The sequence below is a fragment of the Martes martes genome (genome assembly GCF_963455335.1).
Source record: "Martes martes genome assembly, chromosome: 4".
NCBI classification, from domain to species: domain Eukaryota; kingdom Metazoa; phylum Chordata; class Mammalia; order Carnivora; family Mustelidae; genus Martes; species Martes martes.
In genome coordinates, this window is record NC_137891.1 from 53,070,091 (window position 1) to 53,096,448 (window position 26,358).

At 39.3% G+C, this 26,358-nt stretch overlaps 1 protein-coding gene across 1 annotated transcript in view; it reads left to right on the plus strand.

Annotated features, from left to right (window-relative positions):
* Window positions 1-536: 536 nt before the first annotated feature.
* The window catches only part of ZNF704 (zinc finger protein 704), a 228,215-nt gene continuing 202,393 nt past the window's right edge, over window positions 537-26,358 (plus strand). The window contains exon 1 of the mRNA XM_080800649.1: window positions 537-768. Coding sequence (XP_080656775.1) covers window positions 712-768 — 57 coding nt within the window. The 5' untranslated portion in view covers window positions 537-711. The remainder of the gene's footprint in view (window positions 769-26,358) is intronic.

Sequence of the window (26,358 nt, forward strand, 5' to 3'; positions counted from 1 at the left end):
AGCGAAGGCGGCGCCCGCGCCTCTGCAGCCAGTGGCAGCCGCAAGCCCGGGGAGGCGGCTCCCGCAGCCCCCCGCAGCCCCGCGCCCGGGGCGCTTGCGACCACAGCGGCCGCCCGGGGGAGGAAGAGGAGGAGGAGAAGGAGGAGGAGGAGGAGGAGGAGGAGGTGACAAACTCTCCGGCTCCGCGCCGCGGCTGGCAGCCCGCGGTCAGGCATGCAGGCGCGGCGTCTAGCCAAGCGCTCCAGCCTGGGCAGCCGCCGGGGGGGCGCCGCGTTGCAGGCGCCCGGACCCGCGCCTGCCAGGGAAGGCACCTTGCCCGGCCTCCCACCGCTCGGCCCGGGCCCGGCCGCGGCCCCAGCCCCAGCCCCAGCCCCGGCCCCGGCCCCGGCCCCGGCCCCGGCTCTGGCTCCGGCCCCGGCCCCGGCCCCGGAGAGCTGGAGGCCGCCGCTGCCGCCGCCGCGCAGCGCCGGGACCGGCCCCCCTCGGGCCGCCGGGGCCGCCGCCGCCTCGTCGCCTGTGCTGCTGCTTCTGGGGGAGGAAGACGAGGACGAGGAAGGCGGGAGCAGGCGGCGGAGGGGGCTCGGGCGGGTGGAGGAGAAGCCCCGAGGGGGCGCGGAGGAGGAGGATGACGACGAGGAAGACGAGGACGAGGAGGTGGTCGTCGAGGTGGTGGACGGCGACGACGACGAGGAGGACAGCGAGGAGCGCTTCATGCCCCTCGGCCCCGGCCGTGCTGTCCCCAAGGGCCCGGCCCGGGGCGCGTTGAAGGTGCGTGCTGGGCACGGCGGCGCGCGCGGGACCCGCCAGCCCGGGGAGAGAGACGGGCCCGGGCCCCCGGGCGAGGCGCGGGCTGAGGCCGGGGACTGGCGACCGGTGGAGGCCGGGCCGGGAGGGGTGTGTCAGGCGGCGCCGGCGGCAGAGCGAGGGAACTGATGAGCTCACACCTCGGGCCCCCAGCACCTTTCCGAGGCGGTCGCTGCCCCATTCCTCAAAGGCCGGGTCGGGTTTCTTGTCTCGTGTGGGTGCAGGGAAAGGACACTTCTCCCTGGCGAGGTGGGGAACTTGGAGATGGGATAAGGTAGGCACGGGTTTGCGCCCGGTGGGGACGCACGAGGTAAGAGGGGGTGAGATTTTATTCTTCGCAGAGGAAGCAGGAGTGTCCTCCCTATTTTTGAGGGCTAGTCAAGCTTATTGAAACTAGCAAGCAGCTTCTCTTGTCAACCTTTCAATTCCTTCTTCATCCAAGAACAATTGTTGATGAGTTTCCATCACAGATGTTTGTAAGGCAACCTCTAAACCCAAAGCGGAAAACCAAGCCCCTGGTTTCTAAATGCATTTTGCTGGCAGCTTTTGGGAATGCCCGCCCCCCCCCCCAACTCCCCTCTTTAAACTCGACATTGTTTAGCATTTGGGTTTTCTCCCCCTCCTCAGAATTGCAGATGGGGGGGGGGGAATCGGGAAAAGTCGAGGTAATTTGGCATTTAAAATGGATGTGAGCTTCTGCTGAGAATTCTAGTGAAGTCTCTTGTGCACTGAAGCACTGGGAGATCTTTCCGTTTGTGTATCTTCAGGAGATAAGGGGTTTATTATTACACAACTGACTGGCTGGGCTTTCAGGCATGCGATTGGACAAAGCAAACCACGTTGAGGTTCATGCACAGTGTATGTTGCTAAGAAGTTTTGAGGGCAGCAAGTGGTAGGCGATGAAGTTAGTGCTTTTTCTCGAGAGCGGTTCTTAAAATCAACTGAGTAACTATTTACTGAAATTTTCAGAGGATAGCGGTATATCAGGAAGAAAAAAAATACATAAACAAGTGAGCTTAATAGAGACTATTTATCTTCTGGGGCTTGGGGAAAAGGAAAAAACTCCTCAAAGCATGAAATTGCAATTCCAAAGAAATGCTAAACATCAGCATTTAGAGTATCCCCAGAATAGACATAGGCACAAATTTCTTTCCTAGACCACCCTGGAAGTACCAGCTCTAGGAGTGAGAAATTTTCAGCAAGTAGTCATTGGGGATGATATTTTTTGACAGTTGCGTGTTGGAATCCAAACCGAGAGCACTCTCATTACCATGGTCTGCTAAAAAGCCTGCATTGTATGGCTACAAGATATAACTGGGTTTAGAATTAAGTCACATGGCATCAGTGATACTGAATAAGGAGAGCAATGATTCCTTAGTGTTTTTTTCCAGCAATACTGAAAGTATGTCTTGTGGCTTGTAGTTTGTGACAGAAAAATCATAATTTATGCTGTGTGATCAAAGTAAACCCAATGTAGGAAAAAAAAAATCAAACCTATAGAAACAAGATAACAGGGTGTGGTAATTCACATTATCAAAAAAGATTATTCACATCTCCAAACAGATTTCTGTTAACTTTTTTAAAAAAATGGGCTTCATTTTATAACATTTTCTGGGCCCACAGCTTTTTAGTAATGTATATATTGAATAGTTTGAGGTATAATTCTTTTCACTTTTTACTGCTTAAATGACATCTTGACACTGGATCTGAAGAGATTTTCTAATGGAATATAGCGGATCATTTTATTCTAATACATATAAAATGTCAACAACTTCTGAATATACTTATGCATTCATTTATTCAAATATTTATTGAGCTTCTCCTGGGTGCCAGGTGCTATTCTAGAACATAGCAGTGGGCACCTTCCAGATGCTCAAACCTAGTAAGAGGAGTCATAGCAATAATCAAACAAACAAATAAGTGTGGTGCTTGAGATTGTGATGCATGCTGTGAGGGAAGTAATGGTATCACAGAGTCTAGGAGGAAGAAGAGAAGGCTACTATGGGGTAGACCTCCCTTAGGAGGGGACATTTGATCTGAGATCTGAGACATGTAGCTTGGGAAGATCTGTCCATTGGAGGGAATAACAATTGCCAAAGTCCTGAGGTGGGAGGGACAAAGAAAGGAGGTTGGTTAGAACTTGGGAGGTACGAGATCTGTCAGGGAGGCAAGTAGGAGCCAGCAACCTAGGGCTTCGTGGGCTTTTTGAAGTAGAATATGAAGTCGTTGAAAAGTCTTAGGCTGTAAAGGCATACAAGGTGGTTTGTATTTAAAAAAAAAAAAAAATTGCTGTTGAATGGATTGTAGAGGACAGCAAGAAGAATCAGGGAGACCGTTAGGCAGTTGTTGCTCTAGTCCAGGGTGGGAGCGGAGGGCAGTTTAGACTAGGCTGACAGGAGTGGAGTTAGAAAGGAGGAGACAAATTCAGGATCTGTTGTGAAGATTGACGTGTAAGGACTTGCTGATGGATTAGGGGAGGATGGTAAAGGAGTGAGAAGTCCCACTGTAAAGGTTTTTTCAATGTGCCATTTGCTGAGATTGGGAAAACTGGGGACACAACAGATTTTTGTGAGGGAAAAATCAAGTGTTCTTCTTGGATGTGTTAAGTCTGAGATGACAATTAGACATGTAAATGGGAATGTAATTAAGCAGCTGGCTGTAGGTTGTGGAGCTGAGGGGAGAGGTCAGGGCTAGAGAGAAAAATCTGGGAGTCAGCAGCATGTTGATAATCATTTAAAGCTGGGGACTAGGAAAGGAGTGCAGTAGGTCAAGAGAGGAGAGCCTTGAGCCAGACTTGGGCACAGCCTTGTTCAAGTTTGGGTGTAGGAGGAGAAGCCAGCAAAGCTGGCTTGAAGTAGCAGCCAGTCAAGTTGAAGGAAACTAGAGAATGAAAGTCCTGTAAGCAAGGGAGGAAGTCATTCTGAAGGTGGAGAGTGGTGAGCTGTGTTAAATACTACTGGGATGTTGAACAAGATAAGCATAGAGACGTATCCACTTAGATGAAATAATGTGGAACGTACTGGTATTCTTGTCAAAAGAATATGAAGACAGTGATGTGAATACAGCAGGCAGAGCAGAATGGGAGGTGAGGACATAGTGAGCCATATGAAAAACTGTTTTAACAAGTTTTGTTGGAAAAGAGCAGAGAGAAGGGGGAATACCTACAGGGCATATAGTCTAGATTTTTTTTTTTTTTAAGATAGGATACAGTAGACTCTAGGTACTATAGAATTATGGGAATTTTCTGGTGTGTGTGGCAGATGCCTTCATTTTCTATTGCTGTGTACCAAATTACCACAGACTTTTTGGCTTGCAGTAGTTCTCACAGTATCTGTGGGTTAGGAGTTGAGGTTCCACTTAACTGGTCTGTTGCTGAGTCTCACATGGTTGCAATCAAGGTGTTAAGCTGGCTGTTTTTTCATCGGAAGGCCTAACTGGGGAAGAACGCACCTACAAGTCTATTGAGGTTGTGAGCAGAATTCATTCCCTTGCATCTAGATCTGAGGGTCCCAGCTTCTTACTGGCTTTTGCCTGGAGGCTGCCCTCAGCTCTTAGATACACTTTCCCTACCTCTGCTCCCCTGTTACTTGTGCTTCCACAACATGACCTCTTCATCAAGCCAGCAAGGGGAATTTTAGTGCCTGTCCTAGCAAGTTAAAGTCTCATATAATTAATTCCCTGTAATTGTAGGAACAATACTCCATCATTTTTGCTTTATTTTATTGTTAGGAGTGGGTTATGAGTTCCACTTAATGGAAGAAGATTTTCAGGAGATAATATATATTTATACACACACACACACACACACACACATGCATATATACACACACACACACACCTTGGAGGAGGGTGAGGAAAATTCTTGGGAAAGTCACAGTGGAGGAGATCTGTAACCCAAGTACAGGGGTTGGCCTTTGACAGAAGCAAGGAAACTTTCTTCCACTGAATTAAAGAGAAGGTGGCAAAGACAGGCCCAGATGTGGGTAGTTGTATATTGGATGATAGTCAGGTGAAGTAGTATTTGTCTATGGCTTCTATTTTCCCCATGCAGCAAGGGGTTGTTGGGGGGCATCAGCTGAGAGTGGAGGAGAGTTGAAGTAAGAGTTGAAGGCATGGCACAGTGCTGTGGGAGAGTAGGAGAGCAAACATACTGAGAAAGCAAATAGAGTTTCCAGATAGTATCAAGGGCCCATCTGATGTCAGTGGTTTTCCATTTATGGTGCAAGCAGCCTGTCTAGGTATGTGATTTTTTCCAAATTCATTCCACTGACTCACGCATGGAGCAATAATAATAAATAATGTTTATTGAGTGCCTACTATGGTCAGTACAAGTCTAAGTGTATAGTGTCATTCCAACCTTATTAAATATTCAGGAGTCAGGCATTATTACTATCATCCTCATTTTACAGAAGTGATAAGCAACTTAAAGATACGTGGGTATCAGGTGGCAGAGCAGGTGTTTGAACCCTGGAAAGCTGAACTCCAGTGCTACCACCCATATGCCTTATACTATACTGTCTCTTTGCAGACAACGTAGACAGTAGGATTCAGCAGGGAGAGGGTTTTGCCAGGTGGGTGAGCAATGGAAAGAAAGAGAGGAACATATTGGTGAGGAAGTTGGCACAGCTGTGACTCTAATGATGGGCTATGGGATTTAAGAGAAGTAAGGATGGGAGGGGGGGTGAGGGATAGTGAAGAGGCCATAGGTCAATGGATTGGAGAAAACAAAGAGTTAACCAATAAAGTCAATAAAAGAATGGGAATAAAATGCAGGGCAGTTTGGATTCCAAAATATCATTAGTATGAATTTGAATGCATATTTGCCAAATATTTATGAGCCAAGAACTGTAGTAAATGCTTTGTGTGAAGGAGGATCTCATTAGAAACGACGACTTGGTAATCAGTATGGCCCCATTCTCCACAACTGAGGACACTGACTCAGAAGTGAAATACTATACCTGATGTAGTGTAGCCACAGGTGGGAACATGGTTCATATCCATGGCCTGTGCTTTTAGTCACTACACTGGAATTTCCCATAATTTACTTGCCCATTTACTTCCCGGAGGACTTGGGATGGCTAAGGAGGTTGAGGATTAGATGCTTTGAAGTATCTGAGATATATTGCTCAATTATTATAATGAACACTAATTTAGACTTTAAATGAGATAACAAGAGAAACTTCGTATTACAGTTTTCTATTCCCGATCAAAGGAGACTTACATATTTATCTGCAGTGGCAAGATTCTACCTTCCACTTCCCCCAAAACATGAACCTCCTAGGGACTCCTATATAAGAAATACTAAGTAGGATAGTAAACAATATCCTTATTCAGAGTTTAATTTAAAAAATACAAGAACACTGCCAAATGGAGGAAGGATTCCGTAGTAAGTTGTTATTCAATGAAACAAAATAGTAGGGGTAGAGATGATAAGGCCAAGGGTTGTGCTCTGGGATGCTGTATATTAGCGTAAGGATAAGAACAGAAGCATCTGAAGGGATTGATAATTTATTGGCATAATACACTTAAGAAAACTCTGAACATGAAAGACTGCTAGTGCTTCTATCAAAATTGCATCTATTGAAAAACTGTGAAGAAAGACTTTTAAATGAGATATGTCTAAGTTCCCACTTTGGGTGCTCAATAAATATTAATTGAATGGAATCTGCTTTCTATGTGCCAGCTCTTCAGGGATGGTTAACTCATCTATTAGACTGTATCTTGAATATCAGATGACTGTAAGAATCCTTTGGCAGGGTCTGTGCAGCAAACACTGAATTCCAATTTGCTAACAAGCATGTGTCTTGCAAATGGTCTGTCTTGGCTCGAGTGAAAGGCATGTGCTTAAGATACCAGACAAAGTTGTCATTCACTGAATTGTAGACTGCTGGAGTTGGAAGGGAAACCGAGATTATCTAGTAATCTAATATCCTCGTTTGACCACTGAGGACACCAAGACCGTGAAAGGTGTAATGCCTTGTCCTGAGAGGGTTGCTTAGCAAGTTTGGTGGGGCCAGGATTAGCACCCTCGTCTGCCAACCCAAAGTTATGGCCCTCCTTTCTGGGTTAGTTTCTTGTGCCTGAGAATGTTCTGCAGTTCTCTGCCTCAGAGCTGTGGCTAGAGGAGTCACAACTTTCTGAAGTGGTCTGTCACTGCTTATCAACTTCTATTTTTAGTATGTTCCTCCTAGATAAAGTGCCTCAGGTAGAGGTGGCCTCACTGTGGCTGTGGTAGCATGTGATAGGATGGGCAGGACCCCCCCGGGAATCCTGCCCAGGCCAGTCCGCCATCCCTATGCAGTTTCCAAGGGACATGTGTACTCAGCCCTCAATTGGGACCTTGCCTCCTCCACCACAATTTTACTACCAGATGACTATGGAAGCATTAGAAAAAAGAGGAGGAAAAGTGAGAAGTCAAGTCTTACCCCCAATCTTCTTACCCCGCCTCTTTGCGAGGAGTCAGACAGAAACGACAGCCCTGTGTGTGCTTGATTTCTTAAAATATAGAGACCCCATTCACTTGTAAGTCTGGCCCAGTCAGATTACTGTGTCTTCCTTCTCAAGAAGGGCTCGGAGAGGAGAAGCATGGGAGCATTTTCATCCCCACCTTCTGACCTACATGGAACAACTGGTCTTCTCACAGCGACTTAATGTCAAGTGTGCTAAAGTAGAAGAAACTTGACCTTTCAGTTGCCCTGTGCAATCTCATTTTAAGGTAAATATATAGTTTCCATTAGACTTTCTGAAATATTTGAGAATATTCCGAGGCTCTCATAACCAGCCTTCTAGCCCAGCCAAATCCGTATCATTGAAAGAAGGATGACTTTCTTTGGTTTGCTTGTCTGTACTCCTGTCCATTCCTCAGTAGGCATTTACTGTGGGCTATTGTTTATCATGTTCCTAATACACATGTGGGAAATAACAGTGGATAAGACCTACCTTCAGGGAGCCCGCAGTCTAACAAATTCCTGCCAGATTGTCTATAAAGAAGTTCTAATTCCTTTTCCCTCCTAATCCCTAACACCAAGATTAGATCTACTGAGAGACCTTATTTGGCTACCACAATGGACGTAATTTTGATATATACCCTAAAACAATTGTAGCCAAACAATCTGTATGAAGAAGATGTTATGGTTTGGCCAGGAGGTGATTTCTGAGTAGCTAGTCTAAGCGTGAGTTTAAATCACTGAATCTGGCAAATAACGTTGGTTGTTCTCACTAACTGGCTGAAGTGGAACAGGATACAACTGAGATATGTGTAGTAGAATTAGAGTGATTAAATTTTTACACTTCATTGAGGATACTGTTTTAGAAAATCCAGTGTTAACGGTTTATATGCAGGGGAAAGAGGCTCAACTCAAGTTTTGAAGGCAGGTCTGTACTTTCAGGGTAAAAAGTTTGCAATAACATACAAGAGGGGTACGTTCATCCTGTGGAACTCCATGGGGCCTTGAGGTACAAAGAGAATAAAAGGATCCTGCTTGTCTGTTGCTCTGTGAGGACTGATTTAGAGTGTGTTATCTTGATGCTATGCCCAACAGTTACCAGTGACACACGTGCTTTCCTTATGTTCTTTTCATAATGGAAGGTTAAGTGAAAGTAAAATCTCCTTGATTCAGACTAATTGGGGATGGCTCGTCAAAATAAGTGAATGTCGAAAGTGCTCCAACATTTTAAATTAAATCCAATTTTTAAAGAGGCTGTGTGCCTTGAAATATGATTTTATAAAACCTGCAGACAGAATAATTATAGTCCATTAGTGTGACCTTCATTGTGGGCTCATTAGTGACATGGGAGAGAACAGGCTTGAGTCAAAGCAGGTGATCCTGCTGGCTACGCCTCACCCCACTGTTACTGGATCTGTAGATCCAGAAGGGATGTAACAGACTCTGGGTTCAAATTCTGACATCTCCCCTTAATAGTTGCATGGCTTATCAGGTTGTTTAATGTCTCTATGCTTCAGTGTTAGCATCTATGAAATTGGGATAATATTGTTTTGTCGTTGCCTATTGTTATTGAATATGACCCAAAGACCTCCTGAAATTTGATATGGATGGCAGCTTATTTCCTTTTATGCTTTCAGAAAGGAATCTTTTGTAAAATTTTCCTCAAGGATCTCAAATCCCACAGTTATTTTGACTATTACAACTTTCTCTTTATTTCATGCTATGGAGATATTTAAAAATCTACTTCCTGAAGTGACTTTGTTCATCTGAACTCTCTGGTTTTCGTTGTATGTGTGGTGAGCTTGAATCTTCCTTTTCATCTCAGGAAGCTGTGAGTCATTTATCAACTTGTGCAAAGAGGACAGAGGTGTTCTATCTCTTAGGTTCATCAGTCTGTTCAGATCTATAGCTCTTATATTGAAGTAAATCTGGCTACTATCCAAAGGGGCGAGAAGAGGCTTACCATATACAATGTGCTGTTAAAAGCTGTGGTAGGAATACAGTGATGTCATCTTCCACCACCTCTAACTTGCAAATAGCTAAGAATCTCTGAGGTGTGTGTTTGCCCTTCCCATCTTCCTCTGCATTTGTGTTCAGGACCTGTTGTATTTTTGTTTGGTGAAGAAGTCATTCTTTGTTTTTTTAGTAGATGGGGATGTGTAACCTAAAGTGTACCTTTAAACCCTTGTACCTACTTACTTCTATTATTGGGGGGATATCCAGAAGGAGGAGAAAAGGATACTATGCTTAAACAATTTGGGGAAATTCTGGTTAAAAACAGAGGTACAGATTTTTTAAAGTTACAAAATATTTTAAACATATAGGAAATTGGGAGAGTAGTACAACACTCATATACCTATAAAGAAGTTATTGATCGTAGATGCCAAGGGCCATTTTGGGTTTCTAAGAAGTTGAATATAGGTTGTGGCATTTATGTATTTATTAGATTACAGAGCCCTTTTTTCTGGAGCATCTTTTCCTTTGGGTAGATTTTAGGAAATACTGGTTTATAATTATTTTATAAATGAGAAATCCATGGATAATGGTCTTGGGATAAATAACTAAAACTGCATTATTAAAGAAATAAATTGTCTCATGTCTAGAGAAAGATTAAAATGTCATTTGGGGTGGGACAGTGTGCCTGGGTAACTGTCGGTTAAGTGTTCAGCTCTTGATTTTGGCACAGGTCATGATCTCAGGGTTGTGAGATTGACCCAGTGTGAGGCTCTGTGCTGATATGGAGCCTACTTAAGATTCTTTCTCTCCCTCCGCTCACCCCCCGCCCCCCATCACACTCTTTCTCTAAAAAAAAAAAGAAGAAAAAGTTGTTTGTGGGTCATGCAATCTTCAAAATATTCCCCTCATAAAGCTGCTAATTTTTTCAGTATCAGGTTTCTAAAAAAAAAAAGAGAGAGAGAGAGAGACTTTTTCATTGTGGTAAATTTTCACTTGTATATCTGTGAATACTGTTTTTGTGTGTGCAATTTAAAAACTGGTAGAGAACACTACCTTTCTTGGTAAATCAAGCTCCACTATGGGTCTGGTGGAGGAGATGGGAGGTGTGAGAGGTGCTATCATAGCAGAATTAAAAGTGCTGAGGGAACAGAAAATCACAAGGTGTTTATACCCAGGAAAGTGTATTCAATGACACGTTTTCCACATTATAAAGGAAAAATGATTTAAAATATCAGAATAGTCTAAATAAAAAGAACATATTAAATCACTAGGACATTGAGATTGACACATTTCCTGTTAACAGGAGTATGACTATTGCAAAAAAGAAGGTTAAGCTTTTGTGAACACCAAATACTTTGTATAAGGACTCTTCATTGTATACTGTTAAATATTTATATCAGTATTACCCAACATTTAATGCATTCTAATTTATAGGGGGCCCTCATAGTTAACTTCATTTGACCCTCTTTGTAATCTGGAAGGTGTATATTATTATCCCCATTTATAGATATGGAAAATAAGCCTCAGAGAAGATGAGGCAATTTCTTCCTTCCTTTCTTTCTTTCTTTCTATCTTTCTATCTCTCTATCATAATTTTGTATCAGATGACATAGGTATTTGTCAAACACTTTTGAAAACAGTGGGTTCAACAGACTTTTAAAATAATTGGAATTTGTACTTAAGCAACAGTGGTAATTTAAACAGTGAGAAAACTTTATTTTGGAGTAAATTATAAAAACAATATGAAATGCAATTTTCATAAACACTTTCATATAGCTTGTGCCTGCTTCACAAGTCAACTACAAGTGTTTAGTAAAGACCAAACCTCACTAATTTCTATTAATTTGGGCTAGGACTCAAAGTTTATTTAAATAATAATTTTTTAGAAAATTAAGCTGTTGAAGCATTCAGAGAAAAACAACTTGTTCCATACAAGGGAACCCCCATAAGACTATCAGATTTCTCAGCAAATATATTACAGGCCAGATGGGAGTAGCATGATATATTTAAAATGCTAAAAGGGAAAAAAATTCCAACCAAGAATACTCTACCAAGAAAGGTTGTCATTCAGAATTGAAGAAGAGATAAAGAGCTGTCTAGACAAACAAAAGCCAAAGGAATCTATCACCACTAAACCAGCCTTACAAGAAATGTTAAAAGGGCTTCCTTAAGCTGAAAAGAAAGGGTACTAATTAGTAACAATAAAACATGTGAAAGTAAAACTCTCACTGGTAAAGGTAAATGTAGTGAATCAGTCACTTATAAAGCTAATGTGAAAGTCAAAAGACAAAAGTAGTAAAAATAACTATACCTATGATAACTAAAGGACACACAAAATAAAAAAGATGTAAAATGTTACATCAAAAACCTAAAACTTGGGAAAGAGGAGTAAAATGGTAGAGTTTTAGAATGTGTCCAAACTTAAGTTGCTCTTATCTTGTTATAAAGTAGACTGTTATATGTGAGCCTCATGGTATAACAACAAAGCAAAAACTTATAGTAGATACACAGAAAATAAAATGAGAAAGGAACCTAGGCATAACACTACAGAAAATCATTAAACCACAAAGGAAGAAAGCAAGAGGACAATGGGACAGAGAGAAACAGCCGGAAAACAGTTAATAAAATGGCAATAATTACATACCTATCAATAATTACTTAAATGTAAATGGACCAAATTCTCCAATCAGAAGACACAGAGTAGCCAAATGGATTAAAAAACAAGATCCATCAAAAACAAACAACAAACAAGAAAAACCAAAACCCATCTATATGTTGCCTACAAAAAACTCACTTCAGATGCAAGGACACATACATACTGAAAATGAAGGGATGGAAAAAGCTGTTTCATGCAAATGGAAACCAAAAGAAATCTGGGGTAGCAAAAAAACCCTTTAAAACTAAAATTGTAATAAAAGACAAAGATGGGTATTACATAATGATAAAGGGATCACTCCAGCAAGAAGATATAACACTTGTTAATATTTATGCAGCCATTAGGAGCACCTAATATATAACCTAAGTATATAAAATGAATATTAACAGATTTACAGGAGAAACTGACACCAATACAATAATGTTAGGGGACTTTAATATCCCACTCATATCAATGGATAGATCATCCAGGCAGAAAATCAATAAGGAAATATCAGCATTAAATGACATATTTGGTCAGATGGACTTAATAAGTGTATACATCCAACCTGCAGTATACACATTCTTCTTGAGGATGCATGGAATCTAAGTGTACATATTGTTCAGGGTAGACCATATGGTAGGCCACAAAACAAGACTCAGTAAATCCAAGAAGCCTGAAGTCATGTCAAGCATCTTTTCCAACCACAATAGTATGGCACTAGAAATCAATTACACATAGAAAACTGGAAAAATAAAAAATATGTGGAGATTAAGTTATGCTATTGAACAACCAATGGATCAACGAAGAAATCAAAGAAGAATTTTAAAAAATACCTTGAAACAAATGAAACTGGACATTTAATATACCAAAATCTATGAGATGCAGCAAAAGGTCTAAGAGGGAAGTTTATAGCAATACAGGCCTACCTCAAGAAACAAAAGAACCTCAAATAAACAATCTAACATTATGCCTTGGGGAACTAGAAAAAGAGCAAATGAAGCCCAGTGTTGGTAGGAGGAAGGAAATAATAGAACAGAAATAAATAAGGACTAAAAATGCAATGGAAAAGATCAATGGAATTAAAACCTGGTTCTTTGAAAAGATAAACAAAACTGGCAAACCTTTAACTAGACTCACTAAGGAGAAATGAGAAAGGGGCTCAAATAAAATCAGAAATGAAAGAGAAGTTACAACTGATACCAAGGAACTACAAAGAATTGTAAGACACTACTACAAATGATCATATTCCAAAAAAATTGGACATTCTAGAAGAAATGGATAAATTTCTAGAAACATACAATCTTCTAAGACCAAATCTTGAAAAAATAGAAAATCTGAATAAACTGATTGAAAGTAAAGAGAGTGAATCAGTAATCAAAAAATGCCCAACAAATGAAAATTTAAGACCAAGCAGTTTCACTGATGATTCCTACCAAATGCTCAAAGATTTAATATTATCTTTTCCAAACTTTTTTAAAAATTAAGGAGGAGGGAATGCTTTTAAATTAATGTTTAGAGGCCAGTATTACTATGGTACCAAAATCAGAAAAGGACACCACAAAAAAAGAAAATTACAGGCCAATATCACTGTTGAACATAGATGCAAAGTCTTCAATAAAATATTAGCAAACTGAATTCAACAACACATTAAAAGGATCATAAACCATGAGCAAGTAGGATTTATTAGAGGGATGCAAGGATGTTTCAATATCCATAAATCAATTAAAGTGACACACCACATTAAAAAATGAAGGGTAAAATTCATATGATTATCTGAATAAATGCACAAAACACTTAACAAAATTTAACATCCATTTATTATTAAAAAAAAAAAAACTCAGTGAAGTGGGTATAGATGGAACATACCTCAGCATAATAAATGCCATATAAGACAAGCTCACAGCTAACATTATACTCAATGGCAAAAATCTGAAAGCTTTTCCTTTATGATCAGAAAGAAGAGCCCCACTCTCACCACTTTTATTCAACATAGTATTAGAAATCTTAGTCATAACTTTGAATCAATAAGAAGAAAGAAAGATATCGAAATTTGAAAGGAAGAAGTAAAACTGTCAGTATTTGCAGATGACATGATTTTATATATAGAAAACCCTAAAGATTCCACCAAAAACCTGTTAGAACCAATATATGAATTCAGTAAAATTGCAGGGTACAAAATCAAGATGCAAAAATTTGTTGCATTTTTATATACTAACAATGAACTATCAAAAAGAGAAATTAAGAAAAACCCATTTGCAATTGCATTAAAACTAATAAAATACCTAGGAATAAATTTAGCCAAGGAGGTGCAAGACCTATACACTGAAACCATGAGACATTGAAGAAGACACAAATAAATGGAAAGAGTACATATTCATGGACTGAAAGAATTAATATTGCTAAGATGTCCACATTCCCAGAGCAATATATAGATTTATGTGTAACTCCTATTAAAATACCAAAGGCATTTTTCACAGAAATAGAACAAACTTTCGAAAATTTGTGTGGAACCACAATAGATCCCAAATAACCAAAGCAAACTTGGGGAAGAACAAGCTGGAGTCATTACACTTCTTGATTTCAGGCTATATTACAAAACCATAGTAATCAAAACAGGGTGGTATTTCCAATAAAACAGACACTCAGATCAGTGGAACAGAATAGAGAGCCCAGAAAGAAACCCATGCTTATACGATCAATTAATTAATTTATGACAAAGGAGATAATAATATACAATGAGGAAAGGGAAACCTCTTCCATAAATGGTGTGGGGAAAACTGGACAGCTACTTGTAAAAGAATGTAAAAGAACTTGTAAAAGAATGGTATCTTACACCATACACAAAAATTAATTCAAAATGAATTAAACACTTGAATGTAAGACCTAACATCATAAAACTCCTGAAGAAAACATAAGAGGTCAGCTCCTTGACATTGGTCTTGGTAACGTTTTTTTGGATCTATCCCCAAAGCAAGAACAGCAAAAGCAAAAATAAACAAATGGGACTACATCAAATTAAAAAAGCTTCTGCAAGGGCGCCTGGGTGGCTCAGTGGGTTAAAGCCTCTGCTTTCGACTCAGGTCATGATCCCAGGATCCTGGGATCGAGCCCCACTTCGGGCTCTCTGCTCAGCAGGGAGCCTGCTTCCTCCTCTCTCTCTGCCTGCCTCTCTGCCTACTTGTGATCTCTGTCTGTCAAATAAATTTAAAAAAAAAAAAAGCTTCTGCACATTGAAGGAAACTATTAATGAAATGATAAGGCAGTGTACTGAATAGGAAAAGATATTGCAAATCATATATCTAATAAGGGATTAATATCTAAAATAAGTAAAGAACTCATACAACTCAACAACAATAACATTCCAATTAAAAAATGGGTAGAGTATCTGAATAGACATTTTTCCAGAGAAAATGTTAGCTAACAGGTACAAGAAAAGATGCCCAACATCACTCATCATCAGGAAAATGCAAATCAAAACCACAATGAAATGAAAGAAACTCTCATGTGCTATTGGGGGTAATGTAAATTTGTATAGGCACTATGGAAAGCAGTACGGAAGTTCCTCAAAAAATTAGAGCAACCATATGATCCAATAATTCTGCTTCTGGGTATGTATTCAAAGAAAATTAAAACATTAATTCAAAAAATATATATATGCACTTCTATGTTTATTGCAGCATTATTTATAATAGCCAGGATAGGGAAACAACCCAAGTGTCCATTGATGGATAAATAGATAAAGGTGTGATACATAAACACACATACCTATACACAATAGAATACTACTAAGACATAAAAAAGAATGAAATCTTGCCATTTGTGATAGCATGGATGAACCCATTATGCTAAGTGAAATAAGTTAGACAGGGGCTCCTGCTTGGCTCAGTGGGTTATAAAGCCTCTGCCTTCGGCTCAGGTCGTGATCCCAGGGTCCTGGGATTGAGCCCCGCATTGGGCTCTCTGCTCAGTGGGATGCCTGCTTCTCCCTCTCTCTCTCTGCCTGCCTCTCTGCCTACTTGTGATCTCTGTCTGTCAATTAAATAAATAAAATCTTTAAAAAAAAAAGTTAGAGAAAGACAAAAACCATATGATTTCACTTATATGTGGAATCTGAAAAACAAAACAAAACTCATGGATACAGAGAACAGATTGGTGGTTGCCAGAGGGGACAGGTTTGTAGGGTATGTGAAATGGGTGAAGGAGATCAAGGGATACACACTTCCAGTTATAAAATAAAGAAGTCATGGGGATGTAATGTACAATGTGGGCACTGTAGCCAATATTATTATAGTTCAAATTTGAAATTTACTAAGAAAGCAAATTTTAAAAGTTCTCATCACAAGAATAAAAGAAATTTTATAATTTTGTATCATGACAGATGGAAAATAGACTTAATTGTTGTGATCATTCATCAGTGTATACAAATGTCAAATCATTGGTACAACTGAAACTAATATAATGTTGTATGTCAATTATATTTCAATGAAAAAAGTATAATTTTGAAAATGTTATCAATTAGCACGTTCACATACTTAGAACTCAAAACTAGTTTAACAAAATATGAGAGAAATAATGTAAATATTAGAATAAGGATCTTAGAACTTATAAAACTGAGTACATGAAGAGTATCTGAAAGGAAAATAATCATGTTTCATTAAGTATTAGTTGTGGTATCTTAGAAAGGGAGGAAAATGGGCACCTGACTCCATGTAAGCCCTGACCTAGTGGCATCTTAAAGTGGGAAAGTGGTGGTTGGCAGTGAGAGAGGAGCCACTTGAAGGTCTGAAGTGACCCAAGGTAGGGTTTACAGAAAGAGAGCAGGCACTTCTATTTGCATTTCTTGTTACATGAGTGCTTGGTGGGTGGTTAAGAGGTTCTGAAAATGTGCATTTAGCCATCTGTTGGGTGACAGCAATTTTTTTTAGCTCTTTATTCTTTTTTTTTTTTAAGATTTTATTTATTTATTTGACAGACAGAGATCACAAGTAGGCAGAGAGGCAGGCAGAGAGAGAGGAAGAAGCAGGCTCCCTGCTGAGCAGAGAGCCCGAAGTGGGGCTCGATCCCAGGACCCTGGGATCATGACCTGAGCCGAAGGCAGAGGCTTTAACCCACTGAGCCACCCAGGTGTCCCTTTAGCTCTTTATTCTTATTCTAAAAGAGATTTCTATTCAAATAGTTTATTCTCTCAACTATATTGATTTTGATCACTTGAGTTTTTCTTGCAATCTAGCATAAAGGTTATTAGGGAAAACTATTTTTACTTTAAAACTTTTAATAGATATGGTATTGTTTTCATTGTTTGTAAACTATGCCCGTGTTTTTATGTTAAAATTGAGATACCTTAAAGGTCTTATTTAAATTCTGTGATCAGTTGGTGGTTTTATTGTTAAAAGTTTTTTTTGTCTATTTCATTCAATATCATGGTTATTTCATTCAACAATATTCACTCAGTTCCTATTCTTTGCCAGCTGCAAGGGCACAGGCAAGAACAAGACCGGGAAAGAGTTCCTGTTCACGCCATACTTGAAGAGACAGTAGACTTTGTGTACAGTGGTATGTTACTGAGATAGGAATGTATGGAGGAAGAAAGATATATATTATATATATTACATAATTGATAAACCCCTAGCTATACTGATTTTAAAAAGAGAGAGAGAACACATTTTACAAATATTAAGAAGGAAAGAGAGGATATCACTACTGATCCTATAGACTTTAAAAGGACATTTAAGACTGTACCCCTGAGGCAAATAATACATTATATGTTAATTTAAAAAAAATTTTAAAGGATATTTAAGACATTTTACTTTATGTCTGTAGAGTTTATGCCAATACCTTTGATGGCTTAGATGAAATGGGAAAATGTCTTGAAAAACATAAATTAACAAAACTGACCACAAGAAGTAACAGGATATTTCAATAACCCACCATCTGTTAAATAAATGGAATTTATAATTAAGGACCTTTGTACATGGAAAACTCTAGGCCTGCATGGCTAGAATGAAAGTGAAATCTATCAAATACTTAAGGAAGAAATAATACCAATCTCACAAAAACTTTTACTAAAAAAGAAGATGGAATTTTCCAAATACATTGTATGAGGCCAACATAACCCTGATATTAAAAATATACAATGACATTACAAATAAAGAACATTATAGACTTTTATGTACATAGACAAAAAATACTAAACAAAATATTAGCAAATCAAAGCTAGCCATATAAAAATGAATAGTATATTATGATCAAAGTTCGCCCTCCCCAAGAGTGTACTTGTGGTGAAATACTTGACAATCAATTGGTATGATTAACTGTATTAATAGACCAAAAGGGAAAAGCCACATGATCATCTCAATAGATACAGAGAAAACAAAGTTCACCAATTTGTGATTTAAAAAAAATTCTCAACAAATTAGAAATAGGAGGGAAATTCCTCAGATTGTTAAAAGAGCGCATGTAAGAAACCTATAACTAATATCACACTTAATACCAAAATCAGTTTATCAATATCACGAACAAGGTTAGGATGTGTGCTCTAACCCCTTTGGTCAACATTGTGTTGGAGGTTTAGCCAGTGTGATATAGCAAGAAAAGTATTTGAAAGATATAAACTTTAGAAAAACAGAAAGTAGGGGCACCTGGGTGGCTCAGGCAGTTAAGCAACTGCTTTGGGCTCAGGTTATGATCCCAGGGTCCTGAGATGGAGCCCCACATTAGACTCCCTGCTAAGGAGGGAAGTCTGCTTCTCCCCCTCCCCCTGCTTATGCTCTCTCACTCTCTCTCTCTTTCAAATAAATAAATAAAATCTTTAAAAAAATAAAAATAAATTTTAAAAAAGTAAAACTGTCTTTCTTTGCAGATGATATGCTCATATACAGAGAAAATCCAAAGGGATTGACAAAACTACTAGAACTAACCAATGAACTTAACAAAGTAACTGTATACAAGGCCATTCTATAAAAATCAGTTGCATTGGGGGCACCTGTGTGGTACAGTAGGTTGAGCATCCAACTCTTGTTTTGGTTTAGGTCATAATCTCAGGGTTGTTAGATTGTGCCCCACATTGGGCTCCATATTCAATACCAAGTCTTCTTGGGATTCTCTCTCTCTCTCCCTCTGCCCCTCCCCACCACACACTTTCTCTCTCTGTCTCTCAAATAAACAAATCTTCTAAAAAAAAAAAAAATCAGTTGCATGTACCGCATTTAGAAAATAAAATTTAAAAAAATTACAAGGACCTCAAAGACTAAACATCTGGGGATAAAATTAAATAGAAATGTGAAAAATAAAAGATGTGTGAGATCTATAAAATATTGATGAGATTAATTTTAAAAGACCTAAATAAATGAATCAATATACCATGTTCAATGAGAAGATTCAGTATGGTTAAGTTGTCAGTTTTCCACAAATTGACTTATAGATTCAACAGAGTCCCAAACAAAATCTCAGCAGGAATTTTTGCAGAAATTGACAAGCTAATATAAAATGTGTGGAAATGCTTGGGGCGCCTGGGTGGCTCAGTTGTTAAGCATCTGCCTTCTGCTCAGGTCCTGATCCCAGGGTCCTGTGATGGGTGGAGCCCCACATTGGGCTCCCTGCTGGGTGGGAAGCCTGCTTCTCTCTCTTCCACTCCCCCTCCTGTGTTCCTGCTCTTGCTGTCTCTCTCTCTCTCTCTCTCTAAAATGTGTGTAAATGTAAAATAGTTACAATAACAAAACAGTTTTGAAAAATAAGAATGAATTTGGAGGACTTATTGTTCTTGAATTTGGGACTTGCTATAAAGTGAAAGTAATCTGAACAGTGTGCTCCTGGTTCTACAGGATAGACGAGTTTATGTAACAGAATAAAAAGCTCCCAAACTGATCCACATAAAAATGGTTCAACTAAGGCACCAGAGAAATTCAGCGAAGTCTTTTCAACTAATAATCCTGGAAGGACTACCCAAATGGAAAGAACAACAATAACAAAAAACCCTGTACTCTTACCTTGTACTATACACAAAAATTAATTCAAAATGAATCAGATACAAATGTCAGCTAAAACTTAACAAAGCTTCTTGGAGAAAATGGAAGAGAATATCTTTGTTACCTTAGGGTAGGCAAAGATTTTTCAGGTCAGAACCAGAAAGCACTGACAGAAAAGAAAAACAATAAATTAGACTTCATCAAAATTGCAGACAATTGCTTGTCAAAAGATACAAGAAAAGAGAGAAAAAATTAAGTAAATTTCCTCTTCTGTCTCTTTCATCTTGGGATATTCAAACATTAGATTCATTTAGTGCCTACTTTGTACCAGCCACTTTACTGGATGCAGATTATACTACTGAACCGAAGGACATGGTCCTCATGGAATATTCAATTTGGTGGGAGAATAGTCAAGCTAATAAATAATACAAAATGACAACTGCAAGGATAGTGAAAGCATGGGACTCATATTACAGTTTTTATTTTACAAATGCAGAAACCTAGCAGTGGTTAATGATTTGCTAAGTTGCAAAGCCAGTCTAAGCTCATTTTTGCTGATTCTTATTCTTCAGTCTCCCCCCCCCCCCGCCTTTTTTTTTTTTTCCCTGTTGTTTTAAGCAAAAAAAGAGTAGAACTTAAAACTTACGCTTAGTGACTAGGATCAAATAGTAAATGGTATTCATGTTTTTAGTTTACTACAAAGAGAAATAGAATTGTGGCTATTTAAAGAAATTCCATTTTAATGTTGCTGTCCTAACAGCCTTGTTTTAAAATTAGTTTTTCAGACTCTGATACCAACACCGAGGTTAGGCAAGTTTCTCTAATTATATTCTCTTGTAATGTAATGCCCAGTGAATTGGAAAGGAGAGCTCTTGCTCAGGCGGCCCCTCTAATCTTTGCTAAGTATTTTTGGTGTATCCTTTTTAAAAAGTTGGCAAAATTGACAGGAAGGCACTGGGGACTAGAAATAGAGAAAAATAGAGTATCATTTGAGAAAGAAGTCTTTACTTTTTATATACATAATGGGAAATGAATGCTTTTGTCCATCTTCCCACCCTTTGATTTGTGATACAAAACGTTGATTATGTCTTATGTTCTTTCAGTGCTTTACACTCTGGAGAGTCATTTCATATGCAGTACCTCTCATAAAATCCTTGACAGTTGTTCGTGTTTTAGTTTAAGCATGAGGCAACCACGGCAAAAGGTTAAATGGTTCTTTCCAGATGATGTAATCAATGACTTTGAATTCTTTCTTTCTGATCTTCCTCCCTGCTTTTGTCTCATCTGCTGTAAGTTTGTAGGATTTTCACGTTGGTGTCTTCCATTCAGACTCATTCTTGCGTTAGTCTCCTGTTTACTCATGTCAGACTAGTAGTTGCTTCTCAGTGACTTCCAGCCCATCATCATTGCCTCCCCTTCCCCCCAAACGCCTATTGATTCCCATTTCCTCCTGTATCCAATAAAAATATTTGCATAGGAATGGATGCTCGGTCAACACTCAAATCAATAGAAAATGAAAGAACAAGCAAGTCATTGTACAAATGCTCTCGAATGATTTTCCTTTATCACCTTTCGTTCTGTGTATCATCTATTACTGCATCCTATTTGGTTTTTTCCATCATGTTATTTTCTTTTCCAGTAATTACTGTGGTATCCTCACTGTTTACTTACCACCCCCCCACCCCCCCCCCCACCCCCCGCCGCTGCTTACTTTTTGTTTGCATTTCCTCCTCATTTAAGTCAGGTTTTTCACAGAATTGGAATTTGGCATTTGGAAGTTAGAAATTGGAAAATTGGTATTTCTATCTAAAATAAGCCTAGGTTTGACGTGACTTTCTTTACATTATAGAAGCAGTATTTGCAGGATATTTTAAATGCTGATAAGAAGAAAGAAGGAACTGGGGTGCCTGGGTGGCTCAGTCAGTTAAGTATCTGCCTTCGGTTCAGATCATGATCTCAGGGTCCTGGGCATTGGGCTCCCTGCTCAGCAGAGAGTCTGCTTCTCCCTCTGCCCCTCCTGCCACTTATATGCTCGATTGCTTTCTCTCTCTCTCTCTCAAATAAATAAAATCTTTTTTTAAAAAGGAAGAAAGAAGGAACTAGTAATCATCAAAAATTATCATCTTTCACAGGTTACCACTATTCATTCCCCTTGCTGTGCATATCCTTCCAGACCATGGGAGTGATATGCTTACAGGGCGATCACCTATTTGGCAACGTATTCTTGGTGACCTGCCTTAAAACAAAAAAAGTAAGCTAGCAATGCTTGAGTAGCTGGAACAGACATGAAAACACAGCTCATACTGCTTAAGTCAAATCAGGAAACATTTACTTAGTGCTATGGTATGCAAAACACCATTCTAGGCACTTCTGGGGCTCAAAAGCAGCCATAGTTACTTCTTACTTTCTACAAGTTTTCAGCCCAGTGAGAAACATGCCCCATTACCTTATTCATTCTTACTCAATATAGTTCCCACAAATGTGTGTGATTTCTTGGACTGTAGCACATTAAAAGTTGGGAATTAGTAGGGAGAAAGTTCATCTTCCTACTAATAATCAGTGTCTGAAGAGCAGCAGGCAGGAACTGATGTTAATGGAAGATATGGAATCTATATTTAAAATACTGTGCAAGTGAGCACATGAAATAAGTTTTAACACTCTGGATGCATTTAATGTGGCGGCAAGGAGCTCCTGAAGCCATATCACTCTGTATTCCTCTTTAATGTTTCCATGAACTTAGAGCATCAAGAAAAGTTTGTTTTGTTCAATAGAGAAATGAGAAGGCAAGTAATACATTTTAGAGAAATTTGCAACAAAAATTACTGAAGTTTATCAGTCAAAGGAGCAGACACTTGTTTTATTAAAAAACTGATTTCTGTGGCATAAGTCCACTAACATTGATGGGATTATTATATTTTTACCATGAGTACAATAATATGGAAGTACCTTCCCAAATGATTTCATTCATTCCCCACAATTGTCTAAGGGTTCTTGTCAGCAAAGCCTCATATTGCTTTCCTGCCTTTCCTTTCCGGGTTCAGATCTTAAAGGTCTAAGAGGTGATATTCTAACCTCAGTGTCCAAAATATGTTGGACATAAAACGTATAGTGTGTTTTTCAAGGGGTCCCTACTGACTGAGGGCACTGGATTCCTTTCTTAGCTATTGCCCTCAAAGTCAGACTGCCCTATAGAAAAGTAAGTGCCTTCTAGCAAAAAGCCTATGTTTTTCTTTCTCAGCCTTTGCTCTCTAAATGGGGATCCTGAGAGATCCCTGCCAAAGTCAGCTGGAAAAAGTAATTGTGTCCCTGCCTTGCGTTGGCTCATGCATTTTCCTTAGATCATGAAAATAAACTTGCTGCTGTTTTCCAAAAACAAAACAATAGGCCAGCCTAGCAGACTGATGGCCGGGGACAATCAGGAAGCAAGCCTGCTTTACTTGTCACCTGCTTTAGATCAGGCACTTGCCCAGGGTCCCTACCTGAGGTGTTCCTGTAAGGTAGAGGAAACAAACATATTTGCTGATATTTACAGTACAGCCTTCTGAGTTCTGTATCAAGGAGCTCAAAAGGGTTCTGGGAACACAGAAAAGGGAAAGTCAACTACTTAGAGGAGTCCATGAAGGCTTTGGAGTAAATGATATTAGAACTAATTCTAAAAGCTGAAAAGGAGATTGTCAAGTGGAGAATGAGGTGAATGGTACTGTAGGCAGAAAGCAAACAGAACAACAATGGAAAGCACATAGTGAGGAGACCAGGGGACAGGAAGGGGCCTGGTGAAGGATAAGGAGATGAGGGGGGAGAAGCAGGCATTAGTGGTAGGGTAGTACCAGCTTTGCTGACTTTGCTGGGGATACACTGTGACAGTGTGATGCCATCATATAAAAAGCATTTCAATTTCATAGGGAGGGTTTTTGCGGGGAAGGGAGGCGATTAAGTACTTTTTATCCCATGCGTGTATTATGCATGATTTTTAAATTGTGTTGTTATAAATACAGAAATGACAAGCTCTGGAAAGGTCATGATAGCTTACCCATTCTGAAAAACGTGCAAACAACTAAGTTTCTATGTTAAAGAATACCAACAGCAAGCAAAAAAGATAAGTTTCTGGTGAATTTTTTCTCATACCGTCATGTGATATAAAGCAAATTATGGGCCTATAATTAAAAGGCAAGCCACAATATTAACCACAATTAGAAATGCAGTTCCATCTAATTCATGATTAAGAAGCAAATATGAATAAAGGAACAAAATCAGCAAAATCACAGTAAATTTGAGTAAAATCCCAGAAAGTTAACATTGCCTATTAATGCAAAATAATATTTTAAGAAAAACTGATGCAAAACATAACAAACTTACCTAAATCCCTGTGTTATGCTGATAATGTAAAAAAAAAAAAAACACAAATACTTTTTGGGAGCAAGAAAAATTGAATTCTAAAAAGAAATATAGTTTGGGACACCTGGGTGGCTCTGTTGAGCATCTGACTTTGCGTAGGTCATTATTCCAGGGTGCTGGGATTGAGCCCCATGTCAGGCTTCCTGAGTCTGCTTCCCCCCTCCCTTTGCCCCTCCCCGCACCTAGCTCATTGCTCTCTCTTTCCCTCTCTCTCTCTCTCAAAAATCCCCCCAAAATAAAAATAAATAAGAAGAAACATATTTCAGTGAACATTAAAGCTACATAACAAGCCCCCCAACTGCATGAAACTATCGTAAAAGGTTTAATCTTCATCCCCACACCTTAGAAATCCAGCATCTTCAGGGCCAGGTAAACAGAACCTGAAAATCCCGATGATACTCGTCAATGCTGGAACTCACTGCAGTGCAGACCGAGTCGGCCTGTGTGCTCAACTCTGCGTTCCAGTCCTCTTGCAGTGTTGTCACAAAGTTGGTAACTATTTTTTTTTTTTGAAGTTGGTAACTATTAAGATGGAACAGTATTAAGTAATACTTTTGTCCCTTTTGACCCACAATCATAATACATTTAAAACTAGACTCTGAGGTAAATAACAAATTCCACCTCAGATGGGCTAGATTTATTTGTTGGTCATGCATGGCTTCCTTCTGTGAAGAAGAGGACCTGGGTCTTTCCTAGGATGTTTTGTGTCGCTGGACTTGCCACTGAGGAGGGTGGGGGCAGGGGAGCAGATGCCAGTCTGGTGACCATTAGCTGCACATCTCCCTTGGTGGTCCTTCTTCTGCCCAGAACATGGTGGCCTAAGCATTAAATATATATAAGGCTAAGTCTGTGCATCTGGATACGAAGTCCTTTTCTTATGGGTTTTTCTGTATAAATGAGGTTATTGGCTTTAGATTTGTTCAGATTTGTAGTGAAATTGTATGACAAACATGTTTGCGCCTTTTTTTTCTCTGAGTTCTTATATATTTAAGTCAGAACTATGTAACACTTAACTTTAGTTCCCACTTATTCCCTTAACATTATTCCATGTATCCTAGATTCTTAGCAGCTTGATGTTATCTTTATTATTTTTCTCTCTTTAAAATTAAATTATTTATTTTAAAAATAAATTATTTAATTAATTAAATTAAAATTGGGTGATTTTTCTAATTGTTGAATATCTTTTTTTTTTTTTTTTTAAGCTCTATACCCAATGTGGGACTTAAACTCATGACCATGAAATCACAAGTAGCATGCTCTACTGACTTGAGCCAGCCAGGTGCCCCTGTCTTTATTATTTTAATCCCCCCAGTATGGGATGGAACAGCAATGATTGCTTATTTCATTATTTGTGTTAAGGATTATGGCACAGTGGAAGATTCAGAGGCCTATGTCTCACTTTTTATCTAGCTCTTAACTAACAGTGCAATCTTGAGTAAATTCCTTTAGTGCTTGTTCCTTTTTTCATTTGTAAAACAGAAGTAGACTGTGTATCTTTTTCCTTTATATCTTTTTTTAGCTTAAAAAATTTCAAAACGTAACTATAAATTCACCCACAGTTGTAAGAAATAACATAAAGATATCCTGTATAACCTTGATCGAGTTTCCTCCAAGAGTAACATCCTGCTTAACTACAAGACAATATCACACCCAGGAAAACTGGTATTGACACAATCCACTGACCTTATTCAGATTCCATCGGTTTTAATGCACCTGAGTGCGTGCGTGCAGTGTTATCACATGTGTAATAGATTTATGTGACCAAGACCACAGTGAAGATAGGGAACAGTCCCATCACAGGGATCCCTCCTGTTGCCCTTTTATAGCCGTAACTACCCCTTTCCCACCGCTACATCCCTAACCCCTAGCAACCACAATCTGTTTTCCACATCTACAATTTTGTCCCTCAGAAATGTTATATAAATGGAATCATGCAGTGTGTAACCTTTTTTTTTTTAAGATTTTATTTATTTATTTGACAGACAGAGATCGCAAGTAGGCAGAGAGGCAGGCAGAGAGAGAGATGGGGAAGCAGGCTCCCTACCAAGCAGAGAACCTGATGTGGGGCTCGATTCCAGGACCCTGGGATCGTGACCTGAGCTGAAGGCAGAGGCTTTAACCCACTGAGCCACCTAGGCGCTCCCAGTGTGTAACC